The sequence below is a fragment of the Chlorocebus sabaeus genome, chromosome 16 (assembly GCF_047675955.1).
Source record: "Chlorocebus sabaeus isolate Y175 chromosome 16, mChlSab1.0.hap1, whole genome shotgun sequence".
In the NCBI taxonomy this organism is placed as follows: Eukaryota; Metazoa; Chordata; class Mammalia; order Primates; family Cercopithecidae; genus Chlorocebus; species Chlorocebus sabaeus.
The window spans coordinates 40,241,860-40,262,837 of NC_132919.1; the positions used below are offsets into that span (position 1 = coordinate 40,241,860).

General features: G+C 39.5%; 1 protein-coding gene and 1 pseudogene across 2 annotated transcripts; both read right to left on the bottom strand.

Moving 5' to 3' along the window:
• Nucleotides 1–5,465: 5,465 nt before the first annotated feature.
• OR4D1 (olfactory receptor family 4 subfamily D member 1) lies at nt 5,466–16,643 on the bottom strand. Of its 2 annotated transcripts, XM_073005564.1 has the most exons (4): nt 16,430–16,643; nt 15,214–15,587; nt 11,045–11,151; nt 5,466–9,892 (listed from the first exon to the last, which is right to left on the bottom strand). In XM_073005564.1, exon 4 carries the CDS (start codon nt 9,871–9,873, stop codon nt 8,941–8,943), a length of 933 nt encoding a protein of 310 aa, XP_072861665.1. In that variant the 5' UTR covers nt 9,874–9,892; nt 11,045–11,151; nt 15,214–15,587; nt 16,430–16,643; the 3' UTR covers nt 5,466–8,940. The 2 variants fall into 2 exon arrangements, with proteins under 2 accessions (XP_072861665.1, XP_072861666.1); XM_073005565.1 differs by lacking the exon at nt 11,045–11,151.
• On the bottom strand, nt 7,236–8,194 carry LOC103242857 (homeobox protein MSX-2-like; annotated as a pseudogene).
• Nucleotides 16,644–20,978: the final 4,335 nt, after the last annotated feature.

The window sequence follows — 20,978 nt, forward strand, 5'->3', positions numbered from 1 at the left end:
ATCAAACTCTAATCTAGGTGTTGCTGTGAAGGTATTTTGTAGATATAATCGATGTCTATAATCAGTTGACTTTAAGTAAAGGAGGTTATCCTAGTAATCTGGGTGTGCTTGATTCAATCAGTTGAAAGAACTAAAGAGAAGAACTGAGGTTTCCTGGAAGGAGGAAAATTCTGCATGTAGACAGCAACTTCAGCTGATGGCCTGCCCTACAGATTACATACTTGGCTAGCCAGTTTCATATCATGTAAGCCAAGTCCTTGCAATAAATGCCTCTCTCTCTCTCTCTCTCTCTCTCTCTCTCTCCTCCCCCCCACAGAGAACATAGCCTCAGCAAGAGATGCCTTAAAGGCATAAATTCTCATAAATATAGCCACATTCATTTTAATGGGTGCATATTCAACAAATTCAATTAAGCACCTGGTGTTGTGGAATAACCATGTGTAAGATAAATCTGGAAGAAATTTTACTTATATTCCTTCCCTTTGTGTCAGTGTTGTAGATTATAAGCAGCTTTTCTGTGCTGCTTATTACTTTTAGGATTGATATTCTGAATCATATACAAGTAAGATTTTTATAAACTAAAAAGTGGCCCAAGACAACTTTAAAAAAATTAAATGAATAAATGACTTCCGGTTATAAGAAAACAAAGGTTTTTCTTTTTCTCTTCCTTACTGGAAACAGAAGTCTTACCTGCAATAAAATTAAGACATGTTTACAACTCAGATGACAACAAAACCCAAAATGAACCATGAAGGACTATCAAGTACTGTGAAGAGAGAGAGGCTTCTGCCCACGACAACTCCTGGACAATGCTGGCAGAGTTGGCTCCTAAGTAGGTGGTATACGATGAAAGATAAAACAACCACCTTTGTGTGGATGGACCAGATCCGGGCACACAGGCTGGCTGCAAGAGCTTCCTTAAGTGGTATTTAACACCAAAAAGGGATTGAGAGGCTGGGCTTATGCCACATTTATAACTGCACTATCCACTAAGATAGAGAAACTGTGGGCTATGGGCACCCCTGCGTTTGCTGATCTTTACCAGCTGAAGAGATAGGCTAAATTCGCTCACACACACACACACACACACACACACACACACACACACACGCCTCTATCATTCAGTGTTCAGCGCTACGCTGTGAGCCCAGGACAATTAACCAGAGCACTCCCTGGCCTGTCTTCACTACCATCACCACCACTTTTTATTTTAACACATAACTAGTTAAACAAATTGCTTCTTTAAGAATGTGTAACAATTAAAAAGCAACTTGCAGGGTCTATAAAAAATAAGTCAAAAAGGAGGAAAGAAGGCAGGTGAAGAGCACAGAACAGAAGAGAGAAGAAAATTTTTATTGATGAGTTTTTCAAGAATGTAGATAACTCAGAAAAAAATGAATCAAACTTCTATCTATTAAGAGCTGAGAGCAGAATAATTAAATCTTAAGAAATAAATGACAATATGAAAACAGAAATGGAAAATTTAACTGGCAGAGATTAGGAAAAAAGAATAGGAAGAAAATAAAATCATCACAAAAAAATGGAAACAGTGAAAATGAGAATAGTCACTGCTTAAAATACAGTAAGATATCTGAAAGACAGGTTTAAGAGAACTAAACAAAATGAATGGAAAAGGGTGCACATTTAAAAGGATCAGTAAGAAGTGTGTATATATATGTTTGTACATGAAATATAGACAAAGAATATCAGTTTAATTAATAGTTGGATGTCCTTGAAGAAGACATATAAATAATTAGAGCAAAAAATATCCAAAGATGTTAATTCAAGAAAATATTCCCGAAAATGAAATAAATGGAATCAATAGATTGAAAAGGCAGATTGTGTGCCAGGAAATGTGATAAATGTCAACCAATGCTACAACAGAACTGAATAAAGTTACAGAACTCCAAAGATAAAGAAAGAATCCTAAAAGCTGCCATGGTAAAAGATGAACCCGTCTATAAGAAGAAGGCTAGCTTCAACTTCTCAATAGCCCGAGAAAACAGAAGAACAACATCTACAAGGACCTGAGAAAAATAAAAAGTATTATCCAAAGGTGCTTATTCAGTGAAATTGTCATTTATATATAAAGACAACAGATAAATAGTTTCATTTAATTCAGAAAATATAGTTCTCATAAATCTTTCTTGAAAAACCTACCTGGGGACAAATGCCGGTCCATCAAGATATTAATAGAAATGCAAATGGCCTCTCCATGTGGCTACTTGGGTTTTTTCCTAGCATAGTAGCTTGCTCCCAAGAGTGGGCATTCCAAAGAGACCTAACTGGAGTCTGTATTGCCTTCTACGACCTGTCCTCAGAGATTACATGGTGACACTTTCACCAAGATCACAAACCCTTTCAGATTCAAGGGTAGTAAACAAAGATCCCACTTCTCAATTTAAAAAATGTGAAATTCATATTGTAACGAAGAGCATGTGAAATGGAAGATATTGATGTGGTCATCTTAGAAAAATACAATATACCACAAACATATCTTTAGTTTCCAAGAATTTTTTTCTCATCCTCTTATTGTACCTTTCTAAAATAGCATCCTAATCTTGTTTCGTGAATACAATGACTTATCTTTTCTGGATATTAATGATAGGATTTTAAAACATTTCCTGTTCTGTGTCTTGATTGTATCAATGTTAATATCCTTGTGATATCATACTATAGTTTTGTAAGCTATTTCTGCCTTAGCCTATTTGCACTGCTATAACAGCCCACCATAGACTGGGTGGCTTATACACAACAGAAATTTATTTCTCGCAGTTTTGAAGGCTTGAAAGTCCAAGACAAGATGCTGGCTGATTTGGCATCTCATCAAAGTCCACTTTCTAGTTTACGGACAGTTATCTTCTCACTGTCCTCACATGGCAAAGGAGCAAGGGAGCTCTCCAGGGACTCTTTTATAAGGGCACTAATCCCATTCATAAGGCCCCTGCCCTCATGACCTAATCGTCTACCAAAGGCCCCACCTCCAAATACCATTCCACTGGGGTTTAGGTTTCAACACATGAATTTTGGGGAGACATAAACATTTAGCACATGGCCGTTACCATTGAAAGAACCTGGGTAAAGAGTACATGAGATCTCTATTATTTCTTACAACTTCAAGTAAATCTACAGTTACCTCAAAATATAAAGTGAAATTTGTAAAAACTTAGAAAGTTTTCTTCTATTACTTGAATTTCTTCTGTTTACTTGGACTTGTCTTTTTTTCAGTTTTGTTTTGTTTTTGTGTCTGCCTTCTATATTGGAAATTTTCTTCATCTGCCTACTGGTCTCCAGCTAAACATTGGTATTTAAAATCAAATCACTAAAATGCTGATTGGAAGCACTATGTATCTGAGTAGGGCTTGAGAACTCTAAGGCCTCTCCTAGGATTATCATGTCAGCTGTTTTGTCAATTGGAGAAAATAGCCTGGGACTATTTATTTGGGGCTGTTTAGTATCTCCAAGTAAAATCCTTCCAATTTTTCTGTAAGGACTTAAGTATTGGAATTCTGCATTAGGGTCGAAGAGAAGACTTGAAGTAGGATTTCCTCTTTTATCTGGATGAGGACCTCCAGTTCCCCTTAGTTTGCACTGGGCCCACTTAACTTATTCATGTTACTTGTCACCTTCTCTAGTAATTTGATTTTATGATCACTGCCCATGACAGAGTTTTCTTATCAACAAGATTTTTCACTCAAGCCAATTGTGTGTCTTCGTGCTGCCAGGGGCTTACACCTACATGGCAGACAGTGTTGCCATTCCCAATCCCTTTTTCCTGGCTGAAGAAACCAGACATTCACCTTCCCATTCCTTTTTGCAGACTAGAGTGACAATATGATGCAGTTCTGGTCAACTGCGTCATATGATAATTCTGCTGGTGTGGTTCTTTTCTCCCCTGGTAAAAAGAAAAAACAGCACATGGATGCCTTTTGTTATCCTTCTTGCTGAATTATTTGAAATAAAGGTGTGATGCCTGAAGCTTTGACAGCCATATGGCTACCATGAGAGAAAAGGCAAGGAATTGAAGAGCAGCCAACCCAGAGTCCTAAAATATTTAAGTTACTGAATTAACCAACTCTGGAATTGTTTATCCTTTAGTCTTCTATTTAAATGAGATAATTTCCTCTCTAGTTAAGCCACTGTCCCTTGGTTATTATGCTACTTGCAACTAAAAGCATTGTTATGGATGTATGTTTCAGAGGAGAAAATAATTTTTTCCCAGAGAAATTACAGCCCAGTGCAGCAGTGTCATATGGTGAGCATCACACCTTAAGAGGGATGTTGTCATATAAGAGTAAATACAGAAGAGATGCCTGGGGTGGTGGAATCAGCAAACCTGTCACAAGAGGAACAACTATAGGAAGGCAGATGCTGCACATGGAGAAGAGACAAATTGGAGGATGTGAAAAGTATCATCTGATATTTAAAGGATCTTAACGTGAAAGAGGAAAATGCCATTCTAAGGGGCCACAGAGATCAAATAAGACAGAGTCCATTTTACCCTCCCCTCATTTCCAAAGGTTGAGTGTGAATATGGAGAAATGTGTGAAATGGAAACAAGGAGGAAGAAGTGAAAGGATAGACTCAGAGTTGCCATGATGGCTTCAAGAGAAACCAGGAAGAGCCTCTGATTTTCTTTTTTTTTTTTTAGGCAGAGTTTTGCTCTTGTTGCCCAGGCTGGAGTGCAATGGCAAGATCTTGGCTGAAACCTCCGCTTCCTGGGTTCAAGTGATTCTCCAGCCTCAGCCTCCTGGGTAGCTGGGATTACAGGCATCCACCACCATGCCTGGATAATGTTTTGTATTTTTAATAGAGATGGGTTTCACCATGTTGGTCAGTCTGGTCTCAAACTCTTGACTTCAAATGATCCACCCGCCTCGGCCTCCCAAAGTGCTGGGATTACAGGCGTGAGTCACCGTACCTAGTCTCTGACTTTCATTTCTTGGATGGGATGGTTGTTGGGAGAGAAGGGGGAACAAAAAGCTTCTGCATTATCTTTTTAACTTTGGGTCCATATTACACATTGCCTGAGACTTTTACAAAATGATGCACACCCCAAGGAAGATGGAAGAAATAAATATACAGAAATTGACAGAGGGAAAGTATAGGAAGCTGGAAAAATGTTAAAAAAAGAAAAAAGTAAAAATGTTTCCTCTCTCTGTCAGGTACCCTTCAGGTGCTGGGAGGATTTAAAGATGAATAATGCATGGCACCTGCCCTCAAGAAGCTCTCATTCCACTTAAAGAGAAATGCAGAAACACACATGAAGTAGTAGCCTTGGAACTGATTTCACTACCCCAGATTTGGAACACTAGTAGGCATGGCCCTGCCCTCTCTGGCCTTGGTTACTCAATTATACTATGCCATCCTCCTCTCAGCCATACTATACAAATGATGGAAAGATTGTGTCGGGTAATGTCTTAGTTTGTTTGTGTGGTTATAATGAAATACCACAGACTGCATGATTTGTAAAGAACAGAAATTTATTCTTTTGCAGTTCTAGAGGCTGGACAGTCCAAGATTAAGGTGCCAACAGGTTCAGTTTTCTGGTGAGGGCTGTTCTCTGCTTCCAAGATGACAGCTTGTTGCTGCATCCTCCAGAGGGGAGGAATGCTGTGTCCTCATATGGCAGAAGACCAAAGGGTTAGTGAGCCTAATGCTGCATGAAATCTCTTTTATAAAGGCCGTAATCCCATTCATAAGGGAGGAAGCCTCATGGCTTAATCATCTCTTAAAGGCTTCGCCTCTTAACACCATCACATTGACCTTTAAATTTCAATACCTGAATTCTGAAGGGGACATATTTAAGCCATTTCAGCTAAGTAGCACAGTGTGAAGATTATACAAGGAGTATTTAGTAAAGAAGTAACAAAAACAAAGGGCAAATGCCTTTTGGGGAACTATTTAGACAATGCTAAAAGTGAGATAACTTTCTTTTCTTTTTGCAATAAAACAAATGTTTAATTTAATTCAGAATGAGATAATAATTCTTCAATAAAATATATAAAATTGTACAAGGCATCCTTTCAAAGGGGTAAAGGCATACTGGAGGGAAGGGAGAGATGGAGAGGAAGGTGAAATATCAGGGAGCTTAATGGGTTGTTTGGCAACTCCATTTTCACCAAGTCAAAACATGGCTTTATTTTCTGCCCCCAACATGTTAAAAATTATCCAAAAGTTTCTAATAAGTTTAGCACATACAACAGGTACACACACAGAGAAAGCATATTTTTTTTTCTTTCTGGATCTACTAATTGTTCAAGAATATTTAGTACATAGGTAATGACTACAAGGCACCCACTTTTTAAGCAGAAAATTACTATACCCTCCCACCCAAATCACCTTTGCAATCTGTGAGGATGGGTGTACCTAGTGTTTCTCAGAAACCATCAATTCCTCCCAGCAGGCTTTAACTTTTTACTCTCCAATTATCTGAAATGAAGTAAAGCAACAGCCTTGAGAAGAATTAGGAAATATTTCTAATTTTCTATGTCACCTCTAGGCATTCTCAGGATTCTTCTCATCCCAGTTATTGGTCTTACAAAAAAATTCTTTAAAAAGGTAAAACTGTGAAAATGTGTGTGTGGTGGGGTGAGGGTGGGAAGAGATAGGAACAAATACGATAGTATATAAAAAGGTTTCTTTTAGTGCAAGCAAAATGCAGAAATGTGATGTGTCACCTTCACTTTGAATAATCTCTCCATATCTAATACTTTCTATGTGCATTATATCCAATTCTAATATTTGTTTTCCATAAACAGAAGTCAATAATCCCATCAAAATCATTGACTTTATCAAATTTTGCAAATAATTTGTCTCCCTCTTTAAGAAAATACAACAAATGGACTTACACAGTCTCTTTAAGAAGGTGATATATAGAAAAAAAGCACATATGTATATAAATGTTGCCTTTTAAAATAATTTGAATTTTTACACCTACTGTATAAAAATGTATTATATTTTATTATATACATTTATACATAAAAACCATCAGAGCCTTTCTTTGTGAAAGGAGAAGGGGGCATCTGGAAGATTATACCAAGAAAACAAGGCTTGGTGCCTCCGCCTAAAGAACAAATTTCAACTATGTCGTGTGGCCCTGTCGGCCTAGCCGCTTAGGGTGGTGCACGCAGGGTGTGCAGAGCAGGAGTATTGGCTGGTCCTGCCTTCTTGGAGAGGGAGAGGAAACCCTTTGAAACAAACATCCATCACGGAATCTATTGATCTGGTCTTCCTTAGGACAGGCGGTACATGCCATATCCCACTGGCGTGGCATAGAGTCTCACGGGCGGGATGCGAAGCACAGGTCAATGGAACGGGTAGGATGCTCGGTATATGGACGCTGCCTGCCGGGGCGAGCTGATGGAAAAAGGGAGACTGAAGCTGGAGGATAGCATGGGTTTTGCAGTCATTTTCAGCTTTTCCAATTCGGACTCCGGCAGTTTTCGGTTCCGGAACCAGATTTTGACTTGAGTCCCTGTGAGGTTCGGAGAGCTGGAGAACTCCGCACCCTTCGCAATGGAGAGGTACTGTTTCTGGCGGAACTTGCGCTCCGGAGCGAGGAGCTGGGACTTGGTAAAGCTGTGCGCGGCTTCGGATTGGTCTAGAGTTTTCTCAGCGTGCAGGTGGTAGGGCTCATGTGTCTTGGCGGGGCGAATATCCACCGGGTTCCTGCATCCACGCCTCTCGGTCTTAGGGAGTTTTCCGACTTGACCCAGGCGGTCTCCAAGGGCTTCATCGGCTGCCCGGGGCTGTGCGCTTCCCCAGCGCGGTGCCCCAGCAGCAGCAGTGGCCGCAGGGTGGCCCCGGCCCAGGCGCTTTCGGCCGGCATTGGGGATGCCTCCTTGGGCGGCTTTTTGTCGGACACCAGCGCGTCCACGCTGTAGGGCAGGCTGGAGACCTTGACGCGGCGCTCCTCCGCGGCCGCCTGGGCGTCCTCAGGCCCCGGACCCGGCCCGGCCCCCACCGCTGGGCCCTCCTCATCCGACGAAAACAGAAGCCATGCCTTCCCTGCCCTACGTAGCTCCCGACGCGCGACTCTGCGGGCAACCCAGGAGCGGCGACTCAAACTTTTTTGCGAGGGAGACGGGAGGGCGAGATAACTTTCTAAATTCCACAGTGGGGAATGAGGCAGGGAGGTGGGGAGTAGAAAAGAATGTAACTGTTCCAGAGTTAAGATGAAGCAGTTGACCATTCATCACAGATACTTCTCTATAGATAAAGACCTCTCTAGGTTTTCTTTTGTGGTCGCAGGGAACTCTGAGTTTCAAATCCCATTCCTATTTCTTGCCTCTGAACTTGGAGTCAGAAGCACCAGGTTCCAGGGCAAGCTCTGCCACTCACTTACTGTTCACCTTTGAGCAAGTCACTTCTCTCTGAGTTTTCTCATTTGTAAAAACTGTTTAATTTAACAACGATAATAATATATCTACTGTCGGTTTCATTAAAAGAATGAGATAAAAGTGTGGAAGTGTTAGGCCGGGCACTGTGGCTCACGCCTGTAATTCCAGCACTTTGGGAGGCCAAGGCGGGTGGATCACCTGAGGTCAGGAGTTCGAGACCAGTCTGGTCAATGTGGTGAAACCCCGTCTCTACTAAAAATACAAAAATTAGCCGGGCATGGTGGTGGGTGCCTGTAATCCCAGCTGCTTGGGAGGCTGAGGCAGGAGAATCACTTGAACTCGGGAGGTGGAGGTTGCACTGAGCCGAGATTGCACTACTGCACTCCAGCCTGGGTGACAGAGCAAGACTCTATCCAAAAATAAAAAAAAAAAAAAATAGCGTGGAAGTGCTTAACACAGTACTTGACACAGCAGTAGGTCCTTAAGAAATATAAGTGTAATCTGATTTGTTATGCTTTATAAAGACTTTCCTCCATTTTTCACGTGGGAAAACAAAAATCCAGAGAAATTTATCATTTGAAGTCAACTTACTTAAAGTTTACTCCCTGCAAATCACTAGGCACTTTCCTAATCTCCTCATGGCTGCTTTCATGTCCTGGTTTCTCAGAGTGTAGATCACGGGGTTGAACATGGGGGTCATGACCGTGTAGCTGATGGACACAGCCTTGTCCATGGGGAATGGGGTGAAGGGCCGGGCGTAGATATAGATACAGGGAATGAAGATCATGGACACTACGATGATGTGGGTGGTGCAGGTGGAAGCTGCCTTCCTCTTTGCCTTTCCTGAGTGGGACCTCAGCATCACCAGGATGACAGTATAAGAGATCAGAAGGAGGAGGAACCAGATGATAACTAGCAGCCCACTGTTGGAGATCATGAGGAACTCCAGGAGGGAGGTATCAGTGCAGGCAAGTCTCAGTATTTGGGGAACATCACAGTAGAAGTTATCTAGGATGTTGGGGCCACAGAAGGGCAGTGGAAGTATCAGAGCCAGTTGGACAATGGCGTGGACAAAGCCCCCCACCCAGGTGGCTACCACCAGCCCCACGCACAGTTGAGTGTTCATGATGGTGACATAGTGGAGGGGCTGGGAGATGGCTATGTAGCGGTCATAGGCCATGACTGAGAGAAAAAAGACAGTTCCACCTCCCAAAAGGTGGAAGAAGAAGATCTGGGCCATGCAGCCCTGGTAGGAGATTGTCTTGGTCTCATGGAGGAAGTCCACCAACATCTTTGGAGAGGTGACTGTGGAATAGCAGAGGTCTATGAGAGCTAGATTTCGGAGCAGAAAATACATGGGTGTGTGGAGCTGGCAGTCAAAAGTCACTGTGACCATGATAAGGAGGTTTCCCACAATGGTGGTGACGTAGACAAATAGGAACAGAAGGAACAGGAATTTCTGGAGCTCCTGGGTCTGTGAAAACCCTAAGAGGACAAACATTGATACCTGTGTGGTGTTCTGTGGTTCCATAGGATCTTCCCCCACATGCCTACAGAGAAACCATTGAAACAAACAAACAAAAAAGAAAATTCAGTCATTTTCCTTGGACAGTCAGGAGTGAGTTGATGAAAGTCATTGTTGAGTGCCAATCCAAGATGTAGCTTAGGAAAGCCCTCCATAGGGAGGATGCTCCATATGTTTTCAATGGTTCCACAGACTTATTTCCCTGACCATGCCCTACGGTATATTAAAGGAATCTGGGTCTTTTTTCCCTTTGGCCATACTGTCCTCATCCACAGGTTTCATGTCTGATTCTTTTTCATACCTGCTATGCCCAGCATAGTGTCTTGTGAACCATAGGTTCCATAAAGCTAGTTGAATCAATCAGTGAATAAATAAACATGTCAGCAAGTACCTGTGACCACAAACACCATCAACCTATGTACATAAATCTTGATAGGATGTACAGTTGAGAATAATGATTTTAGATAAACAAATAGATGCTTCTTTATGGTGGGAATTTGAGAGGCTGTTAATTGCTGGAGAAAGAGAGGTTACATTAGAAGAAAATTGTTACGTACAAAATCAGAGGTAAATGTGAAGAAAAACAAGCAGATAATCTTGGTTGTAGTGAAGCTGGGATGATTAGTGTTTCTCAAACGTTTCCCCGTAGGTACTTCTCTAGTAGCATTTGTTGCCATGGGCCATCTCTGGGGGCAATTCAAAGAAGCCCAGGACAAATGCACTATCTCCTTGAACTCTCATGTTTTAACTTTTAAAATTTATGTGAATTTTCTATTATACATATATCCCTAGACAATCTTTGGCAGAGCTTTTAAAATGTAACTATTATGGTTCATAAAACTTGACGAGACCAAAGTGTTATTAAAAAAAAAAAAAGAGTGTTGGCTGGATGCAGTGGCTCATGCCTGTAATGCCATTGCTTTGGGAAGCCAAGGCAGGAGGATCACTTGAGGCCAGGAGTTTGAGACCAGCCTGGGCAACATAGCTAGACTCCCATCTCTATAAAAAATTTTAAAATTACCCAGGTGTGATGGCATGCAGCTGTAATCCCCAGCTATTCGGGAGGCTGAGGTGGGAGGATAGTTTGAGGCCAGAAGTTTGAGACAAGCCTGGGCAACATAGTGAGACCCCATCTCTACAAAAATTTTTAAAATTACCTGGGCATGGTAGTGCATACCTGTAGTCTCAGCTATTCAGGAGGCTGAGGTGAAAGGATTGCTTGAGCCCAGGAAATCAAGGCTGCAGTGAGCTGTTATGGCCATTGCACCCCAGCTGATCTTATCTCTAAAAAGAAAAAAAAAATTAGAGCATGGAGGGAGACATGATTCTTTAGTAAGTGAAAGTTCTAGAAGACATTAGCTTGAAAAATAAACTGAGTTCTTGGTGTTAAAACCCATTCTTTTGGGTTATATCTTTCCACAAGTATTTTCTCTAATTGTTCAGAAAAATTTGTCACAAGGCCCCATCCAGTAAAGACAATAGAACATAAAAAGGTCTCTTTTCCCTGATTCCCATCTGGCACATGTGCAGGGTAGCAGCAATTACACTGATGCTCTTACACAGGAATTGAATGAACATATTTGGAAAGATCTCAATAAACCTATATGGACAAATGTAACAGGGTTATCTCAGAAATTATCTGTGAGGGATTTCAATACTCAAAATATTATCATATTTGTCTTCACATAAAATTAACATTTATCCTCAGATATTTGTACAAAAATGATACTCCAGGAAGATGTGCTATGTTTGTTCTGTGGCTTCACCAACTCCCAGCCTAGGACTGTTTGAAAAATGTCCCCATGGGCAACTGAGAACCCTGGCAAGCTCTTCAGCAGGAAATGATGTGATAAAACAAGGTTAGAATGGGCTTATCCCAGTGCACCAGGGCAGGAGGCTCTGAGACAGGCAAGGGTAGTACACACCTTTCCTGGAGCATTGTTGCAGCAACCACAACAGAGGGTAACACATTTTGGTCTCTGACTTTGTGTCCTTTCTCTATCACATGGTGTCGAGGTTAGACTGCATGGGCGGCCATTTAAATGGCATGGTTTGGCCTCTCTGGGAAAGCCCCTGACCCCTAATCCTTCATCCCCAGCTCCAACTCTCACACCTGATTACTGATTCCTGAAATGTTAACAGCATACTTCGTTATTTTATTGTAAGATCTTTATCCCTACTAAGATTACACCCACCACGCTTTTTCTTTTTTTCAGACAGGGTCTCGCTCTGTCCCCAAGGCTGGTGTGCAGTGGTACGATCTCAGCTCACTACAACCTCCAGCAGCCCGGCTCAAGCGATGCGCCCACCTCAGCCCCCCAAGTAGCTGGGACCATAAGCACACATCACCATGCCCGGCTATATTTTTGTATTTTTAGTAGAGACAGGGTCTGTCATGTTGTCCAGGCTAGTCTCAAACTCCTGAGCTCAAGCAATCCACCTGCCTCTACCTCCCAAAGTGCTAGGATTACAGGTGGGAGCCACTGCAGCCAGCCTACCACCCCCATACATTTTTATATGCTTTTATCAGTCAGAGATGAACACTGAAGTTTTTATGGATGTAAAGAAAAGGTGTCTTGGTCTTGCCTTAAAATACTTTATTAAAGGGAAGAGGAGTATGTGAAGTAAGACTGGCAAACTGTTGGTAATTGTGGTAGTTCTGAAAATGGTGATTCTCTCTACTTTGTAAATATATACAAATTTCCATGATAAAACATAAGATGAAAAGCCTCAGGGATACTCTAGTTTTGATCCTGATGTCTTTGTGTTATTTGGATATTTTTACTTTGAATGAACTATGTATAAATCATGATGGAAGGAAGGAATTTTAAAATAAAATAACATGGCTGTGTGCAGTGGCTCATGCCGTAATCTCAGCACTTTGAGAGGCCGAGGCGGCCAGATCACCTGAAGTCAGGAGTTTGAGAACAGCCTGGCCAACATGGTGAAACCCCATCTCTACTAAAAATACAAAAATTAGCTAGGCGTGGTGGCAAGCACCTGTAATAATATAATAATAATTCAAACTTATCTAGAATTCACTAATTATCCAAAAAGTTAAAGATAAAATATAGTAAGGAATAATTTTTTAAATTATATTAACCATGATCTTTTAAAAACTTGTAAGACTCAGCATTATTGAGAATTTAGGGCAATAGATAAATAACTGGGGGTACAATCTTTCTAGAAGACAATTTGAAAATGTGTGCCAAATCCATACATTATTTATACTCCCTGACCCAGTAATTTCTATCTTAGGGATTTGTTTTAAAGAAACAATGAAAACTAATTTTTAAAAATGTATGTTTAAGGATATTCATCACATTATTATAATATTGATTAACTAGAAACAACTTAAATGCATGACTATGAGACATTGGTTAAATAAAATATGGCTCCTCCATGTGATGAAATATTAGTTAAGAATAAACATATATCCTAAAAGGAGGTTTAACTATATGGGATTTTATTTTACCATGACATATGGGAGGGGCAGCAGTGATTGCACTGATGCTCTTATAAGGGATTTGAATGGATACATGTGAAAAGATAGCTGTATTGATCAAGTCCTTTGCCGGGACCTGGATGGAGCTGGAAGTCATTATCCTCAGCAAACTAACGCAGGAACAGAAAACCAAACACAACGTGTTCTCACTTATAAATGGGAGCTGAACGATGAGAACACATGGACACAAGAGGGGAAACAACACACTGGGGCCTGTCAGGGGGGTGGCGAGGGGAGGGAGAGCATCAGGAAGAACAGCTAATGGATGCTGTACTTAATACTTAGGCGATGGGTTGATCTGTGCTGTGCAGCAAACCACCATGGCACACGTTTACCTATGTAACAAACCTGCACATCCTACACGTGTACCCCTGAACTTAAAATAAAAGTTGAAGAAAAAAAAAACATCTCCATCAACCTCTACAGACAAATATACACAGGATTATCTCCAAAATTATCCATGAGGGGTTTTAAGACTCAAAGTATTGTTGTTTTAAAGAGAGAATTACAAAATATTTTGATAAAATGGACATGAAAAATCAAGATGTTACCAGGTGTGCATAGTGGTTATCTCTGGTTGATGGGATTGATGGAATGTATATTTTTTCTTCTTTACAAATTTTGTTTATTTCTTGTAATTTATAAATTGCCATAAAATTTTAATCAAAAAAATAAAAGCAAAAGAAGTATTATAGTGAGACCAAGAAAGAGAAAAGGTAAGAGCTGAAAAACTTCTTAGCATGAGCACTGTCGGGGCAAAAGACGACCCCAGGTGTGCAAGGGGAAGGCTCTGGGGAAGGAGAAACCTCAGAACACTGAGGAAAAGGGAGAGAGAAAAAGAGGAGGAGATGCAGTGTGGGAAAAGGGAATGCTCTCCTGTAAAAGAGAGGAGAGAAGGAGACTGTGATTCCCAGGACTGTTGCAGAACCACCAGATCCCTCCCCTCATCATAACCAGCTCTCCTTCACAGTTCGAGTGTCACTGTAATGGCTAAATCCAGTCAGTAACTGTGGGTTCTTTCAGCTCCATCTGGCACTGTGAGCTGCCTGTCATTATTATGAAATCATTCTTGCTACTTCTTTACTCCAAACCCAAATACCTCTCTGGCTCTCCTATTTCTGTCTGTTATCCCCTCACCCAGCTAGACTTCTCCCTTGCGTTCCACGTGTATTGTCACCAAGGCATATGCGTTCTTCCTTCGAAATTACTGGCCAATTATTTTTCCTATCTGGCTTATTGCTGTGGGCCTCCAAGTGGGTTCTTGCCTCCAGGTTTTGCTCCATTTTAATCCACACGGTGCAACATAGTACATACATAAACTTCCTCAACAACATCTTCCCCCTCTATTTCAAGAGGTTTTCAAAAATTTTCCATGGCTCTTTATTGTCTACAGGAAGGAATTTGCATTTAGTTAGGGCTTCAGGGGTTTCCACAGAAACAGGCTCCTACCTTTCTTTCCAGGTCCATCTGCCCCTTAATAGTAGTAGTAGTAAGCATTTATTGTAATTATAGTAATAGTAATAACTGTGGTAGTAAGCATTTATTGTTGTAATAGAAGTAATTGTCATCGTAGTAAACATTCTTTGAGTGCTTAGTATGTGATAGACACTATACTAAATATTTTGCTGGCATTATCCTTTTTAATTCTCATATATTATTCTCATGTTTGTAAGTATAGTAAGTACTATAAATTATCTGCATGTTACAGATAAGTAAACTGTGGCTTAAATAGGTTAAATAATTTGTCCCAGATCATATGGAGAATAAGAAGCAGAGCTAGGATTCTGAGCCAGGTCTGATGGACCCAGAATTTGCACTCCTAACCACTATTCACCTTTTACCTGCTCCGCCCTAAGAAGATTCAGCTTCGACCAAACTTATCCCTTCCTTGGTCCCTCAGGTCTCAGTGCCTTCATCCAGTCAGTGCCACACCTGAATTGCTTTTCTGTCCTGTTCACCTGTCTGAATTCTACCCTTCCTTCAAGGTTTAAGACTAATTAGCTCTTCCATAATGTTGCTATGCCTTGGTATTTTTTCATGAGGATGACTGTCTCCTCACATGTGTTGTAATTTCAGTGCAAATCCAATAAGTTAAGTATTATACAGTACGTGGTACACACAGACCCTTTCTCATAGTTGGTTTCCAAAAGAATGTGTGATTGCTTAATGGTGGACGGGGTGCTGGGATGGACGGGATGCTGGACCGCTGTGAGAGCTGGGAAGAAAGAGAGAGTAGCCACTGGATACAATGCAGTTTAAAGGACCTCAGAGAGAATCCAAGAATCCTAATTCCCAGCATCATCAGATTTACAATCCTAGAAGCATCATCTTAGCATGGCCCAATTCTTTCCACAAACCCATCAGAATCTTTGCAAATGCTTCCTCCCTCTACATGCATAGAAAATAGATTTAGAGGGATTCTAGATAAGAAAGAAAATAGACATAGGGAGGGACATGGATCTGTATGGGGAAAGGGGAGGATTCTAGACCTCTTCTGTTGTTACTCAATCTTCTCTCCCATCTGTCTTTGCTCTTAGAAAATCAGCCCACACAGGACTAGGAGAGATGAGGGGAGAAGGAATAAGTGGGTTCCCAAACTGGGGGAGAATCTAGTCTGTGGTCATCCAGGGAGCATTAACAGATATTATTTAACACAAGGTTTAAGAAAAGAGAGGATAAGATGGAGGGAGAGCAATAGAGAAGGGATGAAAATCCGGAGTGAGAGAGCAGCAGACAGGAGAAGGGGGAAGAGGGAGGAAGATGAGACTTAAAAAGGAACGGTAGAGGGTGGAAAGTGTGAGAGCAAGACCTGTTTGTGTTTTCTCCTAGGTGTGGGAAGAAGCTGTGGTATGTATGTGGGAGGTGGGGGAGAGAACAGTGTATGTCTATATTCCGCTCTCCCTCCCACCCTGTGTTCTAAATTCCACCCAGCACATAAGCCAATACAGACAAAAGTCTTAAAGCTAGATAAAATCAATGTTTCCCAAATTCCATTCCTCTTGCGTTAATGCCCAATGACTTCCCCCATGCCTTCTCTCCACTCCGTGCTTATCTCACGATAGGCTTTGTCGGGAGCCTCCTCAGTGCTGACTTGTCCATGGGAAGGACACTGGGGCCATCACCTTCCTCCAGCCCACAGTGGCCAAGAGGACTTAGAGCCCCCCATCTCCCAGATCACTCTTCTCCTGTAGCTCCATTCTTCTCCTGGCCTCTCTCAGACCAGGAACACATATAGGATTGGCCTTAAGGAAAGGGAAATTCCTTGGGGAGTAAAACTTAGGCTTAATTCATAAGATGAAGCCTGGCTCAGGCTGCTGAGGGCAAATGAGCAATGGGAGTTATTAAAAAGTTTGTGAGATGTTGCATCAGATACACGTAATTATTAGGAGACTGTCTTGGGGCCAACATTTCAGAGGTACTGATCACAGGACCAAGAGAAAGAAGGATAAGAACCCTAAAGAGAAATGAATTCCCAGGAAGGTTTACAAGAACCAAATCCCTCGAGGTCAGCACCATGGGCAGTGCAAGGCCTCCACCCTCTCCTATCATCACTGTAGTTGGAAAAGTGCGTTATGTCCTACGACGCAGTTCAGGTCACCTCCTCTATAAACACCAAAGCCTTTTTCATATGTACAGTCATTAAGGTACTATCTCTCATCCCAATCTCTGATCTGCTCTTCTCTCAGCTAAAGTGAACTTCTCAATGTAAACTGGCTAAGTTCATCCTCAAGATATAATTCAAATACCATAAGCTTCACAATTATTAAGTGATTTTAACCATTCAGTGGTTTTTAGTATATTTGCAAGTTTGTGTAACCATCACCACTATCTAATTCCAGAACATTTTCTTCATTCTGAAAAGAAATTTCATATCCTTTAGCAGTCACTACCCATTCTGTTCTCTCCTCAGTCTCTGGAAACCACTAATCTACTTTTTGTCTCTGGATTTGCCTGTTCTGGACATTTCCTAAAAATTGAATCATATAACACATGTATGATGATATATGGCTTTTGTGTCCTGCTTCTTTCACTTATGTTTTTAAGTTTCATCTGTATTATAGCATGTACCAGTACTAGTCATATACAAGTCATTCCTTTTTATGACTGGATAATATGACACTGTATGGATATACAACTTTTGCAAATCAATCAGCTCTTGGACATTTGAGTTCTTTCCACTTTTTAACTATTATGAATAAAGCTGCTAGGAATATTCATGTATAGGATTTTGTGTGTGTGGATGTATTCTTTCATTTCTCTTTGGTATATAGCTAGATGTGGAATTGCTGGATTTTATAGCAACTGTGCCTAATCTTTTGAGGAATAACCATCTTACTTAGAATAGTGAGAGTGAAGTAGCATCTCATGATTGTAACTTGCATTTCCTTAATGATCAATGATGCTGAACATCTTTTCATGTGCTTATTGGCCATTTGTATATCTTCTTTGGAGAAATGTCTATTCAAATCCTTTGTCTATATTTTAATTGAGTTGTTTGGTTTTTTTGGTTGAGTTGCCACCGTTCTTTCTATATTTTGGATATTTCACTCTTATAAGGTGTATGATTTACAAATATTTTCTTCAATTCTGTAGATTATCTTTTGATATTATTAATAATTTGCTTTGATGTATGGAAGAATTTAATTTTTATGAGGTCCAATATATTTATTTTGTTGTTGTTGCTCAGGCTTTTGGTGTCAAATTTAAGAATCCATTGCCAAATATGAATTGATGAAGAATTTCTTTTCTAAGAGTTTTATGGTTTTAGCTCTTACATTTAAGTCATTGACTCATTTTGAGTTAATTTTTGTATATGAAGTGAGGTAGAAGTCCAACTTCGTTTTTTTGTTATTTGTTTGTTTGCATGTGATTATCCAATTATTTCCTCACCATTTGTTGAAGAAACTATTATTTATTCATTAAATGGCCTTAGCACCATTGTGAAAAATCAATTGGCCAGATATGTTTTGGTTCATTTTGAGACATCGAATTATATTCCATTGGCCTCTATATTTATTCTTATGCTAGTACCACATTGTTTTGATTATTATAGCTTTGCAGTAAATTTTGAAATTGGGAAGTACAAGTCTTCCTGCTTCGTTTTTCTTTGTCAGTGTTGGTTTGGCTAGTTGGGGCTCCTTGCAATTGCATATAAATTTGAGAATTGGCTTACTAATGTCTGAAAAAAAATGGAATTTTGATAAAAATTCTATGACTGTAGATTACTTTGGGAAATATTTCCATCTTAACAATATCAAGCTTTTTAATCCATGAATGTGGGGTGTCTTTTCATTTATTCAGGTCTTCATTCATTACTTTCTTTCATTAGTGTTTTGTAGTTTTGAATGTACAAGTCTTTCACCCCTTGGTTAAATTTTTTCCTAGATATTTTATTCTTTTCAATGTTACTGTAAATGAAATTGATTATTTACCTTCCTTCTCTGATTGTTTTTACCAGTATGTAGAAACATAACTGATTTTGTGTGTTGATCATAGACCCTGCAACTTTGCTAAATTTATTAGCTCTAAAAATTTTTGTGAATTCTATGGGATTTCCATATATAGAATCATGTCATCTGCAAATAGAGATAGTTTTACCTTTTCCTTTATAATGGGGATGTCTTTTTTTCTTGCTTAATTGCTCTGGTAAGGACTTCCAGTACAGTTGTTGAATAGCAGTGGTTAAAGGGGCATTCTTGTCTTGTTTCTGATCTTAAGGGAATAGAGAAAAGCTTTCAGTCTTTCACTATAGAGTCTTTCACTATGAGCTGTGGGTTTTTCACAAAGCCTCCTTTTGATTCCTAATGTGCGGAGTGTTTTTATCATAAAAGAGTGTTAATTTTTTTTTCAAATGCTTCTTCTGCTTCTATTGAGATGATCATGTGACTTTTTCATTTGTTTTATTAATGTGGAGTATTAGATTGATTGATTGATTTTCTTATGTCAAACCACTCTAGCATTTCTGAGATAAATCCCAGGTGGTAATGGTGTATAATCCTTTTAATGTGCTGTTAGATTTGGATTGCTAGTATTTTGTTGAGAATTTTTGCATTTATATTTATAAAGAATATGGTCTGTAGTTCTTTTCTTGTATCTTTGTCTGGCTTTGGTATCAGGATAATGCTGGCCTCATAGAATGTGTTAGAAAGTGTTCCCTTTGCTTCTATTTTTATTTTTTTTTTATAAGAGCTTGCATAGTATTGCTGTTAATATTCCTTTAAATGTTTGGCAGAATTCACCACAAAAGCCATCTGGTACTGGACTTTTCTTGGTTGGGAGGTTTTTTAAACGCTGATTCAATGTTTACTTGTTATAGGTCTGTTGAGACTTTCTATTTCTTTTGAAATCAGTTTTGGTAATTTGTGTTTCCAGGAATTTTTCCATTTAATCTAAATTAGCCAATTTGTTGGCATATATTGCTCACAGTACTGTCTTATAATCCTGTTAATTTTTGTAAGGTTGGTAGTGATGTTTCTGATTTTATTCTGATTTTATTTATTTGCTTCTTCTCTTTTTTCTTAGTTTAGCTAAAGGTTTATAAATTTCATTTATCTTTTCAAGAACTAACTTTTGGTTACATTGATTGTATCTATTATTTTTCTATTCTCTATTTCATTTATCTCTGCTCTAATCTTTATTATTTCTTTCCTTCTATTGGCTTTGGTTTTAGTTTGCTCTTCTCTTTTAGTTCCTTAAAGTGTAAAGTTAGATCTTTGATTTGAGACCTTTTTCCTTTTTTATGTAGGATTTTACAGCTGTAAAATTCTAAGTATTGCTTTCACTGTACCCTGTATATGTTGTGTTGTGTTTTTGTTTGCATTCACTTCAAAGTATTTTCTGATTTCACTAGTGATTTATTCTTTGGCCCATTTGTTGTTGGAGAGTGTGTTGTTTAATCTCCACAAATTTGTAAGATTTCAAGTTTTTCCTTTGTTATAGATTCCTTCATCCCATTGTAGTCAGAGAAGATACTCTGTATAATTTAAATCTTTGAATATTTATTGCAAATTTGTTATGGCCTAACATATAGTCAATCCTGAAGATTGTTTCATGTGCACTTGAGAATGATGTACATTCTGTTGTCTCTGGGTGTTCTGTAAATCTCTTTTAAGTCTAGTCGGTTTATATTTTTCAAGTCCTGTATTTTTTTATTGATCCCACTCCAGTTTTCTTTTGGCTACTATTTGCTCAGAATATCTCTTTCCATCCTTTTACTTTAAACCTATTTTTGTCTTTGGATCTAAAATAAGTCTCTTGTAAGCAGCATATAATTGGATTATGTTGTTTTAATACAGTCTTTCAATATCCATCTTTTGACAAGCTTAATCCATTTGTATTTCAAGTGATTACTGATAATAAAGGACTTGCTTCTGCCATTGTGCTATGCTATTTGCTTCCTATATGTCTTACATTTTTCCTCCTCAATTCTGTCAATATTGCCTTTATTTAAGGCAAAACTTACATTCAGGTGTTTTGGCTTTCTTTATTCAAGTGTACTATTTTGATTTTCTCTTTTTTCCTTCTCTATATTTGTTTAAGTTATTTTCTTAGTGGTTACCATAGGGACTACAGTTAACACCTTAAATTGATGACAATCTACTTTGAA